We start from the raw sequence: 17,576 nt of genomic DNA on the forward strand, positions 1-17,576 counted from the left end.
TGGTTTTAATTCATCATGTTTAATTCGTCATGCGATCCACTGCTACATCGCAGGCCGTAGACACGGCGTTTAAAATTACAATACAATACAATACAATTACAATCCGCCGTCTAAAAAAAAAATAAAATAAAAAGCTAATTAACCACGAATGCTGTTTCTTGTTTATTCAAGAAACAAGCATTATATACCAGCTAGCATTAAATAAACTTCATGATCGTCGGTCACAAAGCAAAGCTGTGCTCACATTCCCTTTCCGTTCTGCGTGTTTTTACGTTTAAGTAAGATGTCCTTTGATCCGGAGCGCATTAATCTGTGTCACGGGCGTTTGGCTTTGATTAGTAATGCAGTAATACGTCACCATCTCACAGCTGAAAAATGGGCCGCCACCTGCAGCACACCACGGGTCTGGGTTTAATGTGTGTGTGTGTGTGTGTGTGTGTGTGTGTGTGTGAGGGTACGGAGAGAGAGAACGTTAATGCTTAAATGGGATCTAAACAGACCGCTAACGCTCTGAGCATCTGCTCTCAGACGAGACGTAATAAAAGCGTTAAAGTCTCCGCGAACATATTTTAAACCAGACGTTTTCCCCAAATGACGTGTGTGTGTGTGAAATAATAACCAGCAATGAAACTAACCAAAAACGTCCTATATAGCTAGTCGAAGTTAGTTACTGTGAATGCTAGCAAACTATCTAGGCTTTATCAAATGTTTCCATGATTGGGATTTCAGTGTGGTGAAAATGTTCAACTGTGCATTGATCGTTATAGCCACATTAGCCTCAGAGCTTCAGTGAAAAAAAGAAAGAAAGAAGCTTCTTAGCTTCCTAGATCGACCTCATTTGGAGAAAGAGGAGCGTTGCGTGTATTTCATTACGGGCCAGAAAACAAGAGATTAGCTTTGTTGAAATTAAACCCGGTATATTTTTATACCCAGTCTATTTAGCTATCATTTCTCTGATGGTCTCCGTGAGACGAAACCACTTAAGCTCAGACGAGGCTGGCCTTCTCCTCAGCGTGGCTGTTTCGGCTCCTCGTTAAGGGCTCATTGCGTCTCGGTTCATAACCAGCCACCGGAGGAGGCTTAATAAAGGAGATATCGAGGAGATTCAATATCCGTGACCTAGATACCCAGCCTCAGTAGGCACCCTACACCCTGTCCTCGCCCCGGCGTGTCCTCAAAACCCCGGCGAGAGACGGATACTTACAGACGTAATCAAGTTCATTTCTGCACGTCAGCACTCTCAGGCGCGGCGAATCACATCACGTGTTCTCCCGACAGATTCACGAAAGTAATTAACCAGCGTTTAAATGAAGGGAATCGCCTAACAAATAAAACCTGCGGATTTTTAATTAGAGCCGTGCCATTCGAGTACAGAATATAAAGCCCAGTTAATGTTACCTCCCAGATGTTGATTATTTTCCTAGAGCAATGTTTTCTGTCTGATATACCACAGAATTAAAACAATTCTCCCTAGAAAACGTCACCATATTGACGGTTTCACACGTTTTTTTTCCCGTGGAGTACAAGCCCGCCGTACAAGTACCCTGAGAATGAGCTGTTACTATGGAAACTGCTATGGCAGCTGCTCTACTGTCAGAGCTGCCACTACAGAAAATGAATCAATGCTAACCTTTTGACCAATCAGAATCCAGAACGCAGAAGCCCTGTGGTTTTTTTTTTGTTTGTTTTTTTTTGAATAGATAAAATACACACACGCTAACTTTTTCTCTCTTTTTGGGGTTTAATGCTGCGGTGCTTTGATGTAGCCTGGCCTCGAAAAAGCGAGCCAAACCATTTTAAAAGAGGAAGGCAAAACACACACACACACACACACACACACACACACACACAAAGACTCGGTGAGCAATACTTCTCCAGTGCTCAGTAAAGCTTGGTTTCGGTGGCCAGTGCCAAGGCCTGCTACTAATCATTTGAGTAGATGAGACAGGCATGCTAACCCTCCCCTGTGTGTGTGTGTGTGTGTGTGTGTGTGTGTGTGTGTGTGTGTGTGTGTGTGTGTGTGTGTGTGTGTGTGTCACCACATATGCTTGGCTTTCTAAAAGGAGTGTTTACCCTCGGTCCTGCCTGACGCTAGCACTCAAAACCGCGTTCAATAAACGCAACAGGCATCACGCTGAAAGCAGACATTTGCTGAGACGTTAAGCGCGCGCACACACACACACACACACACACACACCGGATGGGTAATTTCCTCATGCGCTTAGCGTTGATTTACACTCCGCTAACACGTTGCAGATCTCAAACTTCAGACGGCAGGCGAGCTCCGACTGCGATTCCGCTCCTTTTACATGAGAACGGAGTCCTTCCGTAAGGTCGAGGGTTTAGAACGGACAGCAGGGGTAGCGCAGGTTCCGTCAGACTCCAGAGAGAGCGTTTTGGGCGATCGAGGGTCATGACCTTTAGCTTTTAACCTTTAACTGTAGGCATTCAAAGTCACAAAGCAGCTTTATAAAAACCAGCATGTAGATTTCAATCCTTCCTGAAAGTGGATACGCAAACGTAATTCTTGCTTAATAATCCTCTTTTTACTTGCGTTTTGTTGCGATGGTTGTCTACAGCTGCCGAATTTATGCGCAATTCGAGACGTTTCCACAAAAAGAAAGCCGACACGGAAGTTATAGCGGCGTCGGAAATTCTCAGTGTGTGAGCGCGAAACTCACAGGACGGCTACAAGTACGCCAGCGCTGGTGACAGAGAAATCTCCTCATTACCTCACGCTCACGCTGAAGAATGCTTGTGTTGAAATAAAAGCCAAGCTTTAACGGCCCTGCTGAAAAATAATAATAGAAACCAATACGGAAATTCGAACGGTTTCCACTACAAATACCATTACAAACCATTAACAAATGTAGTGTGTTTTGAGCCATATTCTATTGGGATTTAATTGGTTTCCACTAGACATATACATGTCACTAATAGAACCCAACACATTACCAGTAGAGACCCACAAGGAACATTAGAGTGTCCATTAAAACCAATACAATTCCTGTAATAACCATTAAAACCGCTGGAATTTCTGTAATGGTTTCTATTGTTATTTTCAGCAGGGCGGGATCTCGTACAGTCTGATGAGTAATAATCCTTAACGATTGCTCAAATCGTACGGTCTAAATTCGGCTTAACGTGTAAAACGAAACCCCGGACCATCGTAAGGAGGTATAAATCTTGCTTGGATATTTTAAGCCTCAGGAATAAAGAGGACGTCGGGTAACCTGCGCTAACCCTGGCTGTAATGTTTTGATAGAAAACACTGTGTGTAAATGTATAGTGCTGAGTGATTAACAGCTCATGTGTGGGAGAAAGCCTTTGTCATCTCGGTCTCTCTGTAAAAGATGTGCGGTGCGTTCCAAACTAAACACCGCGCCGGACAGATCGGCGCATCGCTAACGCAAAACACGCTAATTGCTACCTCGGATTTGGACGGGCTTTCACTCTGACGGTTTTAAGAAGAGAATTTAGTAACGGACCCACGAGACACACACTTTTCTCTCAAAGCTGCAAAACATGGTTTGAGAGAATTCCTGGGATTTTTTTGGTGCTTAATCTGGTCCGGTATCAAAAGTTCCAGTTACAGTAGATGAGTTTCGGTACCTGATTCCACGGCAGGAAATAAAGACACTCGTGGGCGGGGCCATCACAGCGCTAATTTGCTATATCATAGACAGCGATCAGCCATAACATTAAAACCGCTGACGGGTGACGTGAATAGCGTTCGTTATCTCGTTACAGTGGGATCTTTCAAGGGGCGGGAGATTTTATATATATATATATATATATATATATATATATATATATATATATAAAGATGTTCTTAAGAACGCTTACTCGTGATATAATGACTGCAATTCACCACTTCAAGTGGATTATCGCTTTTATAAAATGCCACCGAAAACAATATGATGAAACATGTTCAGTAAGAAAATAGATAAGGTCAGCAGTCAGTTATCGAAGTTGACGAGTTGGAAGCGTAAAGATCTGAGCGACTTGGACTAGGGCCTGATTGTGAAGGCTAGACGACTGGGTCAGAGCGTCTCCAAAACAGCACGTTGAAGAATGGCTGTGATGAAATAAAAGCCGAGCTTTAACGGCCCTGCTGAAAAAATAACAATAGAAACCGTTACGGAAATTCTAACGGTTTCCACTACAAATACCATTACAAACCATTAACAATTGTAGTGTTTTCAGCCATATTCTATTAGAATGTAATGGTTTTTATTGGTTTCCACTAGACATATACATGCCATCAGTAGAACCCACCCAACACATTACCAGTAGAGACCCACAAGGAACAATAGAGTGTCGATTAAAACCAATACAATTCCTGTAATAACCATTAAAACCACTGGAATTTCTGTAATGGTCCATCCATCTTCTATAGCGCTTATCCTTCAGGGTCACGGGGAACCTGGAGACTATCCCAGGGAGCATGGGGCACAAGGCGGGGTACACCCTGGACAGGGTGCAATCACATACACACTCACACACCCATTCATACACTACGGACACTTTAGACACGCCAATCAGCCTACCATGCATGTCTTTGGACTGGGGGAGGAAACCGGAGTACCCGGAGGAAACCCCCGCAGCACGGAGAGAACATGCAAACTCCACACACACACACACACACACACACACACGGTGGGAATCGAACCCCCGCCCCTGGAGGCGTGAGGCGAACGTTCTAACCACTAATCCCCCGTGCGCCCTTTCTGTAATGGTTTCTGTTGTTATTTTCAGTAGGGTGGGATCTCGTACAGTCTGATGAGTAATAATCCTTAACGATCCCAGGTCTTGCGGGTGTTCCCGGTGCGCAGTGGTTATTATCGAGCGACAGTGCTGCAAGGAAGGTCAAGCGGAAACATTGAGAGGTGGTGAGTTTATCACGGTTAAAGATGTCCTCCCCAGTTTTGTTTTTGAGGTCTCATACGATAGATTTACACGCATCCGAGGTAAAAAAAAAACCAAAAAAAAAAAACAACTTTTAATGTGCTCATAATTTCAACTGTATTCAATCGAGACGTGTTCTTGTTTTTTTACGCACAGTAGAAACACACGTACAGTACTAACTCGGCGTGACGTCTGGCGTTTCAAACAGAGCCTGCATTTCTATTAATGCTCATCACTCCAGCGCTATCTTTAAGCAACTCCATGCATCAGTTATCTGATACAGATGGCGTCGAGGGAAGACGGGACGAGCCTCATTATCATGTCTGTGTGTGTGTGTGTGTGTGTGTGTGTGTTATTCCGTATTGTTTATTAGGGAAAATCCAGCTGGTCTCATTTTCAGGGCGAATGAATAATAAAAAAAAAAAGCATTTGCACTGTTTGTATCTCTAATCCTCCCAATCAGTCTGCCATGAATATTTCAACACAGCCATGATGAAATGAAAGCATGAGGAGAGAGAGAGAGAGAGTGTGTGTGTGAGAGAGAGAGAGAGAGAGAGAGTGTGTGTGATAGATAACACTTGCTGACTGATGACAGCAATGTGAAAGAGAATCGCTACAAACTCAGCGCACACACACCCACACACACCCACCCACACACACACACACATACACCCCTATGCATAGCCTAATCATTTCCCAGCACGTCCCCACGTGTTTTATTCCTCTTATACCACAGCGACCTGCCGACAACGACATTTTTTAAATGTATTTATTAAAGAGTGACACGTCACACTTTTTATCCATTTATAGTTACATTTCATGTTGTGGATTGTCCACGAAACGAGTCAGTTCCTGTTCTCACTGATGTTACGTCACTCCCTCAGCAGCCTCTCTTTTTCTCTCTTCTCTTTTTTTTTCACCTCGGACTCTGGCAAAAGCACTGACGCTGGAGACTCCTTCCATAAAGGTCAAATAAAAGACTATCGTGAATGAGTTGTTACTATAGAAACGATAATAACGTCCGCCTGTGGTCAGAGCTGCTGTTATAGAAAATGAATCGACACCTGCTGGCCAATCAGAATCCAGAACTCAGCAGGGCCGTGGTGTTATTGTAAATCGGTAGTCCAGTACGGTGACTGCGGTTCTGTTCTCAGGTCTAAATGACTGGATTAGCATCTCACAGATCTGAATCATTAAATTAATCAACTTGCAAACCAGTGTGTGTGTGTGTGTGTGTGTGTGTGTGTGTGTGTGTGTGTGTGTGTGTAATGTAGTGTAGGGTAGTGTTGGATGCTGCGTTATTGATGTGGAACCAGATGGAGGTGCTGTGGATCTAGCTGGCTTCGCTCCAGCTCTCAGACCTGATTTCACTGAAAGGTGTCACATCACATCTGTGACTGAACCCTCAACCATGTGACTCAAGTTTCCCAGCATGCTTTGCATCCAAACGAACAAAATCTATCTGAATAACAAAAACAGGACCGCAGGCTGTTTCAGCGTCAACCAGGAAGTGCTATTCAGATATTATACAGACGAGTGCACCCTGGAATTCTCTGTTCAGATCAGTTTTGATGTAAAAAACAAACAAAAACAAACAAACAACAACAAAAAAAAAAAACAGTAGGATCAGCACAGCGGAAAAATTCATTTTTAGAACAGCCTGATTTTTTTTTTTTTCGGCCGCCATGCCGTGCCGTACTCCCTCACCGTCAGCCTTTTACTATTTATAAAAAGAACGCCGTGATCCTTATCAGCGTTTCATCAGATTACATGTAACCCCCCGTTAATCACCGATACACATCCAGGTACTGAATTTACGATCGTTTATTAATTTCAACCCGTTAACGAGTCTGAAAAACACGCAGAGGAGAAATACCGGAGCGGTTTTTTGTATACAGTATTTATTGTTGTAAAGCCAAATCTCTTTGCATGTCATGATTTTGAGCAGACACCCACACGGGAAAGTACTGTAGTATATAAATACGCATGCATTAGTATTTACTACAGTCAACTGAGGGGGTTTTATATGCACGTTGTAGAGACTGTGTTTTCATCTGGTGTTTCCCATCCAGCGTTTGTTTTACGCGAGATCACAAAATTCACATAAAATTCCCGGGATGGAACGATACCGTCGCTACGGTGATGATTTAAACTGGAAACCGTTCTTGTTAGCGCACGCAGACTTCTGGACGCGACTCGGGGTAATATTACAGAGCCGTGTCTGCATGACAGAAACAGCTTGTGTGAATTTAAATGCTGTGAGCAGACGGTCGCGTTCCTTCTTTCTGGTTTGTTTTTTTTTTCTGGCAGGATAACGCACAAGCAGCATCGATCGCTCCGTAAGAGAAACTCCATCCGGCTCGGAACGAACAGCAGCCGAGGAGCAGAGTGAGCTACTCTGTAATTAAAAGTCTTTTTAATGTGGACAGACTGGCTAGTGAGTGTGTGTGTGTGTGTGTGTGTGTGTGTGTGTGTGTGTGTGTGTGTGTGTGTGTGTGTGTGTGCTGAATCTTAAATAGATGCCCAGCAGTGGCACGGGTGACTCAGGGTCGATATGCGCCGGATGAATCGCCATGGCAACAAACTGGGAAAGTACATATAAAAATACGAAGGTGCGATGTGATTAAAACCACTCGATATTCGACTCTGTTCCACACGAAACCCACAAGATAAAGATTAAGCATTCACTGGAAATAAAGAAATCATTCTGATAGTTTATCTATTCATCCAGTTGCAAAAAACTCGTTAAAAAAAAATCTATCAAAAATTAGGATTGTATTTTTTTTTTGGGGGGGGGGGGGGGGGGGGGGGGGGGGTTAGTATATTTTAGAATATAAAAACAACGTTAAATTGGGATTAAAAATATATATATATCTGGGATTGTTTTCGCTTACTTGCACACGTCGTCCTCAGGATCCTCCAGGCCAAATCGGGGGTCAAAGGTCAGCTGGATCCTGGCGTTCTCATTGGCTGCCACAAGCCTCCACACGATCACAGTGCTGCGTGGGTAAGTGTGTGGAAACCCGGGACTGTGGACGACTCCGTCCCCGCTGACCATCACTACCTTCTCGTGCTGAGACTCCTGAACTCCTGTACACACACACACACACACACACACACACACACAGTGATAGACATGTTAGAGTTATAAAACACGATTTCCTGCAATCCTACAATCGATAGCTTAAAATGAGCCGACCGGAGAGTCCGGCATGCTAACGTAGCCGTGTCTCTCTCTCAGCGCTAATCCTCATCGATGTTTCTTACCTCGCGCTAATCTTAACGACCTTCTAATTAACCTCGATTAACCAATTAGCCATAAAACGTTCATTTACGAAGCACACTGCAAAAATCTTTGTTGCTATCTAAGTAACGTGAACGTCAGAGACTTTCGATTACATTTAGCCCAACGAATGAGGAAGTGGTTTAGCATTAACATCCTGTTCGAGCCCGATCCGACCCACGGAACCGAGTTCTTAATCCTGACCCTAATAAAGCGCCACAAATACAGAACACAGTAGAATTCCTCCGAACCTGCGTAAAAATCAAACCTAAAAACCCTGAAACCATCGGAGTGACCCTCACAGCTGCCGTCGGCAAACAATACACAATTAGCAAGACTCAAGTTTTTCCACTTACAGACTTTACTGTACATGTCTACTGTAGCCTACATTATGCAAAGTGGGCGGGGCTAATGACACACCAATCACACGAGGCGATGTCTCGTGATCTGTGCTTCCCGCTCGAGAGGTCTCTAGAGTAAAAGCTAAGCTATCGAGTGAACACTAGTCTAGTGAGTAAATCCTAGCCTAACGCCTTAGCGTCAAAACTAACTTAGCTACGTGCTAAGCTAAAACTCTGTCGGAAGGCTACCGGTTTCGGTACACGTACGCTCGGTTTATTTTTGTTAGCTTTGTTTCATGTAATTCTGCAAGTCAGCATTCGCTAGTTATCTAGCAAGCTTTAAACGCTCCTCAACATCAACTGTAACACGCCGTGAAAGCTCAGAAAGGCAGACCAGAAAACGGATAATCGGAGAAACCCGAACATAAAATTCCAGATAGGTAGGAAAACTGAATAAGAATAATTCTTGACTGGTGTCGTAAACTTTATGGCCTTGAGATACGATTACGCCCTGGTAATGTTTACTTCCTGTTGTTGTTTTTTTTGTTTTTTTTAAACAACAATTTTAAATCCATCAAAGACAAGCGAAGTATTACAACGACAAACACACAAAGAGGATAAAAGGTAAATAGTTTCCGAAATAATCGGTTAACGGTATTCGCAGCGTTGAGGGTCGACGTGAAAGCGTTTTTTAAATGTTATTTGAAATTAATTAAAGAGCGTGATGCGGCTGCGCTGTACCGAGCGTGTCACGTGATGCGGCTGCGCCGTACCGGGCGTGTCACGTGATGCGGCTGCGCCATACCGAGCGTGTCACGTGATGCGGCTGCGCGGTACCGGGCGTGTCACGTGATGCGGCTGCGCCGTACCGAGCGTGTCACGTGATGCGGCTGCGCTGTACCGAGCGTGTCACGTGATGCGGCTGCGCTGTACCGAGCGTGCCACGTGATGCGGCTGCGCTGTACCGAGCGTGCCACGTGATGCGGCTGCGCGGTACCGAGCGTGTCACGTGATGCGGCTGCGCTGTACCGAGCGTGCCACGTGATGCGGCTGCGCGGTACCGAGCGTGCCACGTGATGCGGCTGCGCTGAACCGAGCGTGTCACGTGATGCGGCTGCGCGGTACCGAGCGTGTCACGTGATGCGGCTGCGCGGTACCGAGCGTGTCACGTCATGCGGCTGCGCTGTACCGAGCGTGTCACGTCATGCGGCTGCGCTGTACCGAGCGTGTCACGTGATGCGGCTGCGCGGTACCGAGCGTGTCACGTGATGCGGCTGCGCTGTACCGAGCGTGTCACGTGATGCGGCTGCGCGGTACCGAGCGTGTCACGTGATGCGGCAGAGGGAAGTGTGTGATGGGAAGAGACAGCTGCTGGAATGCGACAGCGCTGAAAGGATTTTCACACACTTCCCACACCCGGCACCCACCCAGGGGATACATTTCACTTCACCTTTCACACCGCCTCAACCACACACACACACACACACACACACACACAGCTCTATTAAACTCTGTGGGAAGCCTGAACACCCTCACACTGCCACCAGACACACTGATCTGCTCACATCCCGCTGCTCTCAACACCACTCCTGACCACTGTGGCAACAATCACCAGGATATTATCTAATAAAACACACCAGGAGATGACAATAGTTTATGTAATAAATAAATAAATATCATCCAAAAATACATGAACACTGCTGTATTATATACCAGATTTTTGGCACGAGTCTGTTCCAGACACAAAAACACCTACAATAACACGACATAAAACTCTGTGCAGGCCGCGGGGGTTCTTCCTGCCCTGAAAAACCCTCTTCCAGAAGATAAAACACAATGGAAAGACTCTCCACACTTCATAAATATCACATGAGTCATACATTATTCACTCATTTGCCACTTTCTGATGGGAACAGCGGCTCTTTTCGGTCATCCAGATGAGTCGAATGAGATAAACAAACCAAATGAAATCGACTCTTTCATTTCTGACACTTCTGAAATAGTAGTCTTTCTTCTAACGAGCAATATAACGTTCTGTTGGGTCGAATAAAGTCGAATACACCTGAAAACAATAAAATAATAATAAAAGGGACACCAACAATTCATTTCTGTACGCGAGTCGAGTCTCGGCGTTCACCTGGTACAACCGACTCGTTTGAGAACGACTCACGAGCAACAAACAAACGAAATCAACTCATTTGGATCACTTCAAAAGTAAGAGATGATCCTTTTGGCATAATTTATTATTATTAGTAGTAGTATTATTGCGTGTGTGTGTGTGTGTGTGTGTGTGTGTGTGTGAAATCTTACTCTGCTTTCTAACTAAGAAAATAACGATCTTAAAAACACGAAAAAAAACAAGAACAAACCCTTACTGTATATGGGAGTCAATTCTCAGTTTTCAAATAAAGAGTCGATTCGTTTTTTGTAGATGAGACATGAAGAGCGAATCAACGGTGAGTCATATGTACAAGAATGATTCACGACTTAAGGTTCTGTCTAGTTACAGTTATTTTTATCCACTTAGAGTTGCATTTAAAGTCGCGGAACAGCCGTGAAACAAACGACTTCCTGTTTCTTATTGATATTAGAGCGCTAACGTCGCACTTTCATCCTGAATTTTATTCGATCAAACGTTCTCTTTAGTACAAGTTTTTTTTTTTATTTCACTCTTCCTCAGCAACTCACGATCAATGAAATGATGCTATCCAGATGTTCTAGAACATGCTATAAAAGTGTTTTTTCCTGGCTGAAGGTGTCCATGTTGTGCTGAAAGATGACGGTCAGGAAGCACGGACAATCCCTTGGTGTTTCTTTAGGGGTTCTTGGGTTCCTTCCTGCCGGACAAACCCTTAAAGGTTCTATGTAGAATCCTTACATCACTGAAGGATAGATTTCTACAGAAGTAGAACTCATTCAAAATGTACAACTCTTATCCATTTACATAATGGCTAATATACGCAGTATTTATGATTATATATATACACGCTATACTTACACTCCATACTCTTGACAGTATTTCATGATGTAACCATGACAACAAGCGTAAACAACAGTTATACAGGCTACAATTGATAGTTTTGTTCTATGCGGCTTCCTCTGCTACGGTATGATGTCGCAATTAAACTGATCTTTTAATTGAATTAATTTAGGTGAATTAAAAAAAAGCTCTCCGAGATGTAACCATAGCAACAATTGTTCTACCGGAGCGTCATACGAGTTACTATCGAAGATGACACAAGGCCTACGTAACCTCGAGTTAAACGCGAGATCCTGACGCCAAAGCGTCTTCTTTGTCTCTTCGTGTCATTCCATTGTCCGATATCATGAATCTTCGTAGCCGTTGTTTCTTGTACAACAAGAAGTATGTCAGATTATTGGCGCATTTCAGTCCCAGATGCAAAACGACTGAAATCTATAGCGGCAGTCGTGACTCATTAGTCTCGTTACGCTGACGGAGCCAGATGCCCGGCCGTGTTTGCGAGTGGACAGTGAGTCGAGTCTGTGAGAGAATGATTCATGCGGGATTCTGTTCCAGGAGTCTGTAACGTGCCAAGAGCAATAACGTAATGATTTACTGTCTGCCTCGATAGTTACAGACAGCCGTGGGTAAGAGCTCTGGCTGGAGAGAGAGAGAGAGAGAGAGAGAGAGAGAGAGAGAGAGAGAGCACAAAGAAAAGAGAACATTCCACCGGATTGACCTCGAGCTGGGGAAGAAAAGCATCAGGGTCATCAGGTTTTTTTTTGTTTTAACGTCTACGTGTTGTGTCATGATCAGATGCACACCAGGGAAGAGAGGTGAAAGACGTGTCATGTCTGAAACACACGGATCTCGGTACGTTCTGCCCCGGAGAGCAGACAATCATCAGGCTTTCTGAGGTGAAGCGAGATCTCTGCGGCTCCCCCGAGACATTCGGCGCGAAACTTATCCAAACACGCGGGGCCGCGGGCGGTTGGTGTAAGGTTGCGCTGAAAATCTGCCTGCTCCGCAAGACAAAACACTTTATGTATCCAGTTATATAAACAGATCAGGGGGCTGGCTGTCGCTGCCAGCTTCGCTTCTTATGTCCTGTCACGAGAGAAGCTGGAAATGACACAACGCTTTGTTTCATCTCTTTTCAGCGTGTTCCAGCAGGGCGCAGGCCGCTGATTGACAGCTCGTTCTCAAAGAGGTTTCACGTTTCCTGCGAGATTTCACCAATTCAGACCTGCAGATCTGTGGTTTTAAACAATATTCACCCTTAAAGGGAGGATTGTGCTTGTCGATCTCCTTTACTGGTGACCTCCAGACGTTTACAGCAAGGTCGAAATGTCAGAACAAGCACATGGAGCGCTCTTACTGGGATCAAGAACCCGAACATCAAATCCAAGAAATCTGAATTGAATTGAAAAAAAATTGAACTCCGTGGTATAAGAAGTTCCGTAAAAAGGACGTTCCTGAACCTCATCTCTCCGTCATCATCTCCATTTCACATAATGTTAACATCATCTGCTTAAGAAATGATTTTAAAATACTATTCCAGTGTTTGCCGCTTGTCCGAGAGGTCAATTATGACTCGGCTTATCCAGCATACAGAGCCGAACACGGTCATATTTCTCAGAAGGTTTGTAAAATATTTGAGAGCGCGTTATTAAACTTCATCGTCACATCGTTACTGCGAAATGTGTCATTTGTGGAAAATCAGATGAAAGGAATAACTTTGTAGAAGTTACTGTCGAAGATGTTTTTTTTTTCTTTTCATCTATCTATCGAGCGCGCTCAGTATCACCGGGTGTGTATATAATTAGTAGAAAAAGAAGTCTGTAAAAAAAAATAAAGAAATAAAATCACATCAATCACAAACCCCGCCTTCACACGTTTGACCACGCCCCCTACCGGAGTGTGCTGCTGAGGAAGAAAGTGATTCAAGATGCGACTCTTTTTGTCGCTGTTTATAGATAACAAAATAATTATGTATTAATTATTAATAATTATAAAATGATTATTTCCCTGTCAGCCTGTAATTTGTAAAAATAAATAAATAAATAAATAAATGTAAAAGTCGATCCATCCATCTTCTATACCGCTTATCCGTCAGGGTCGCGGGGGAACAAGGCGGGGTACACCCTGGACAGGGTGCCAGTCCATCACAGGGCACAATCACACACACCCATTCATACACTACGGACACTTTAGACACGCCAATCAGCCTACCATGCATGTCTTTGGACTGGGGGAGGAAACCGGAGTACCCGGAGGAAACCCCCGCAGCACAGGGAGAACATGCAAACTCCGCACACACAGGGCCACGGTGGGAATCGAACCCCCGACCCTGGAGGTGTGAGGCGAACGTGCTAACCACTAATCCCCCATGCGTCACGTTCTAGTCGTAATTTCGGTGAACCAAAACTTCTCCCTGTTCTGGAGCTTCAGTAAACATTACTTGCTGAACACTGTTTTTTTTTTAACTGAAATTCACATTAAATATACAAAACAGCTGGACGGAAACACGACTAATTATTTTCTCACGCACAGACCCTGAACGAAACTTAAAACGTGTCTCTCCATCATAACAGCCTGCGTTTAAACAGACTGAAGTCTAACTTCAGTTATCTGTGAAGAGCATGAAGATTAATGAGCTCTGAACACAGCACTGAGAGTTTAACACGCGCTCCTGACGGAGAGACGTAACAAGCATTAACACACAGCCGGCCAATTAGGAACGCACATATGGCCTCGCAGAAACTTCCGAATATAATTCCTTTAGAGACACCGACAACACGGCAAGTGGATACAGCTTACGGACACATAGCTGGGAGAATCTGGTTGTACATTCAGCCACAGAGAGGGAGGACGGGAGAGAGAGAGAGGGAGACAGAGAGAGAGAGGGAGAGAAAGGGAGAAGGGGAGAGAGAGGGAGAAGGGGAGAGAGAGGGAGAGAGAGAGAGAGGGAGAGAGATAGGGAGAGAGAGAGATAGGGAGAGGGAGAGAGAGAGATAGGGAGAGAGAGAGGGAGAGAGAGAGATAGGGAGAGAGAGAGGGAGAAAGAGAGGGAGAGAGAAAGAGACAGAGAGGGAGAGAGAGGGAGGAAGGGAGAGGGAGAGAGAGAGAGGGAGGAGGGGAAAGAAAGATGGGGAGAGAGAGAGGGAGAGAGATAGGGAGAGAGGGCGAGAGAGAGAAAGAGGGAGAGAGAGAGAGGGAGTAAGGGAGAGAGAGAGGGAGATTGGGAGAAAGAGAGAGAAAGAGGGAGAAAGAGAGGGAGAGAGAAAGAGACAGAGACGGAGAGAGAGAGTAAGGGAGAGAGAGAGGGAGAGATTGGAAGAAAGAGAGAGAAAGAGGGAGAAAGAGAGGGAGAGAGAAAGAGACAGAGAGGGAGAGAGAGGGAGTAAGGGAGAGGGAGAGGGAGAGAAAGAGAGGGAGCGAGAGAGGGAGCGAGAGAGGGAGAGAAAGAGAGAGGGCGAGAGAGAGGGAGAGAGATAGGGAGTAAGGGAGAGGGAGAGAGGGAGAAAGAGAGAGAGAGGGAGAGAGATAGGGAGAGAGAGAGAGGGAGAGAAAGAGAGAGAGAGGGAGAGAGATAGGAAGAGAGAGGGAGAGAGAGAGAGAGAGGGAGCGAGAGAGGGCGAGAGAGAGGGAGAGAGATAGGGAGTAAGGGAGAGGGAGAGAGGGAGAAAGAGAGAGGGAGAGAAAGAGAGAGGGCGAGAGAGAGGGAGAGAGATAGGGAGTAAGGGAGAGGGAGAGAGGGAGCGAGAGAGGGAGAGAAAGAGAGAGGGCGAGAGAGAGGGAGAGAGATAGGGAGTAAGGGAGAGGGAGAGAGGGAGAAAGAGAGAGAGAGGGAGAGAGATAGGGAGAGAGAGAGAGGGAGAGAAAGAGAGAGAGAGGGAGAGAGATAGGAAGAGAGAGGGAGAGAGAGAGAGAGAGAGAGAGAGGGAGCGAGAGAGGGAGAGAAAGAGAGAGGGAGATGTGAGGCTGAGAACAGAGAAGAGATTGGCCGTTTCCTGAAACAGTCATCACAGTGTTTTATTCCGCTTTCACCAGAGCAATTTTCCAACACTTACAATGTGTATTCATTAAAGACTGAGACTTCATACTTTTTATCTGTTTCTAGTTACATTCAATGATGTGGAACAGCCATGAAAGAAGTTAGTTCCTGTCCTGAAGATGTCGGAAAGCTTAAAGTCACAGCTTTATCTCTGTGTGCTACAAAGCCCTGACACTGGAGACTCCTTCCTTAACGGCACTACTGTCAGAGCTGCTGTAACAGAAAACTAATCACCGCCTTCTGGACAGTTTCTGCGAGTCTCACACATTGCTGTGGTATAAGTGCAGCGAACCTCTGCCTTCAGAGAGGAAAATAATCAGCGCTGAGGTGTTAACAGTAACGCCACTTCATGGTTGATTAGTTTCCGGTAACAGCACGACACGGAGTGATTTATCCCTTTATTTAAAGCGTTATGGTGCTCAGGACTCATGCTCAGGACTCGTGCTCTCCTCGCCGGTGACAAAACCGCGTTCCTGAAGAGTGTGTGTCATGAAGTGACCTCATCTGAGCAGGTTAAATAACGCCGCGCGTTGATCAGAGGCCGTTCCCCCGAGTGCATTACCTCAAACGTGACTTTTCCTTGACCCACTTTTCCCCGGACCCCCTCCCTCGCTCGTTCGCTGTCTCTGATTAAGGGAGGAAGCTGAGGATGAATAAACACCGGCGCACAGAGCTACCATTGTGCCTCGGCTGTGCATTAGACCTCCGACCGAGCGCACGGTTTAAATATTAACCCGCAAGCAGTTAAAGACAAAGAGAGCTCTCACACGTGCCTGTGTGTGTGTGTGTGTGTGTGTGTGTGTGTGTGTGTGTGTGTGTGTATGAGAGCAAGTACAGATACGTCCAGAGTGTAACGACAGACTGAAAGACCGATCTTATTAAAAGACAAAAAGGATAGCAATCCCTTTAATATCGCACGTCAGACATGTGTAATGGTTTACGGTGATGTATCGAGCGTGACGCTGAACATCTGGCAGAATTCCATAACTAATATTCTAAACACACGCCTGGATAACGTCCTGTGATGTCATCAAAGTGCGCCTTCTGCTCTGTTCTAGCTCAGCTCATAAACGCGGCACAAAGTGCTTCATTCATAAAAATATTAAAGCCGCGCCTCTTTCGCCATTCATTCATTCATTCATTCATTCATTTGCCTGATCCTAAGCCCCGCCCACGCCTGGTTACCATCACTATGTCGCAAAACCAGTAATGAAAACCGAGGCTACTGTTACTACTGTTCAGGTTTGCTATCTAGGTTTATCTGCTTAATAAAGTTAATACGGGTTCCCAGAGTGTTCATCGTGGAAACTTAGCTAAACAAAACAGAAAGCTAATATTTAGCACACAAGCTACCGGATCGTCACACACACGCCTTTACCTACAAGTCTGTTACTTTATTAAGGTATTTATAGTAAAAAAAAAAAAATACACATATTGGAAGGAGAATAAGGATCGAAAGTGCAAAATTGTTGTTCAAGATGTTTATTTGCATCGAGACGTAACTATTTGCATTCGCGACATTTTTCACATTTTTTGTTGTTATTTGTTTGTATTTCTTTATAAAAAAAAAAAAAATGAGTAAATAACACTTAGTTCTCGGTGGAGTTCTATATATTTCCAAAATGACAGCCACATGCTTCATCGTTCATTTCCTCCTTCTCTCCCTTTCATCAAAATCATCTTTTAATTCGCGTCAGGCTCGGAACTCTTCGCGTTTTCATTTCTTTTCATTTTTTTTTCTTTTCTACTTTTTTTTTTTTTTTTTTTTTGCCAGAGGCTCAGCTTCCTGACTCGGTTACGAATCGTTGAATATTTATGACTTGTGATATTACAAGCTGAAACACTGATTCGTTTCGGTTTTAAGGAAACGAATCGTTTGTGAATAATAAGGATTGACGTGAACGTGAAAGTCTTTCGGTCTTTCTGATGAAATGTGCTGAAAAACATTTCGCTGTGTTTGCAGAATGTGGTTTTTTTTTTTTCATGGATCTGACCGGAGGCTACGTGCACGTAAAAGCACTTCAT

At 44.7% G+C, this 17,576-nt stretch overlaps 1 protein-coding gene across 1 annotated transcript in view; it reads right to left on the reverse strand.

Moving 5' to 3' along the window:
* The window catches only part of pdgfc (platelet derived growth factor c), a 64,894-nt gene that overhangs the window by 19,603 nt on the left and 27,715 nt on the right, over nt 1-17,576 (reverse strand). The window contains exon 2 of the mRNA XM_053631984.1: nt 7,803-7,998. Coding sequence (XP_053487959.1) covers nt 7,803-7,998 — 196 coding nt within the window. The remainder of the gene's footprint in view (nt 1-7,802; nt 7,999-17,576) is intronic.

This window comes from Ictalurus furcatus, chromosome 8 (assembly GCF_023375685.1).
Source record: "Ictalurus furcatus strain D&B chromosome 8, Billie_1.0, whole genome shotgun sequence".
Classification (NCBI taxonomy): Eukaryota; Metazoa; Chordata; class Actinopteri; order Siluriformes; family Ictaluridae; genus Ictalurus; species Ictalurus furcatus.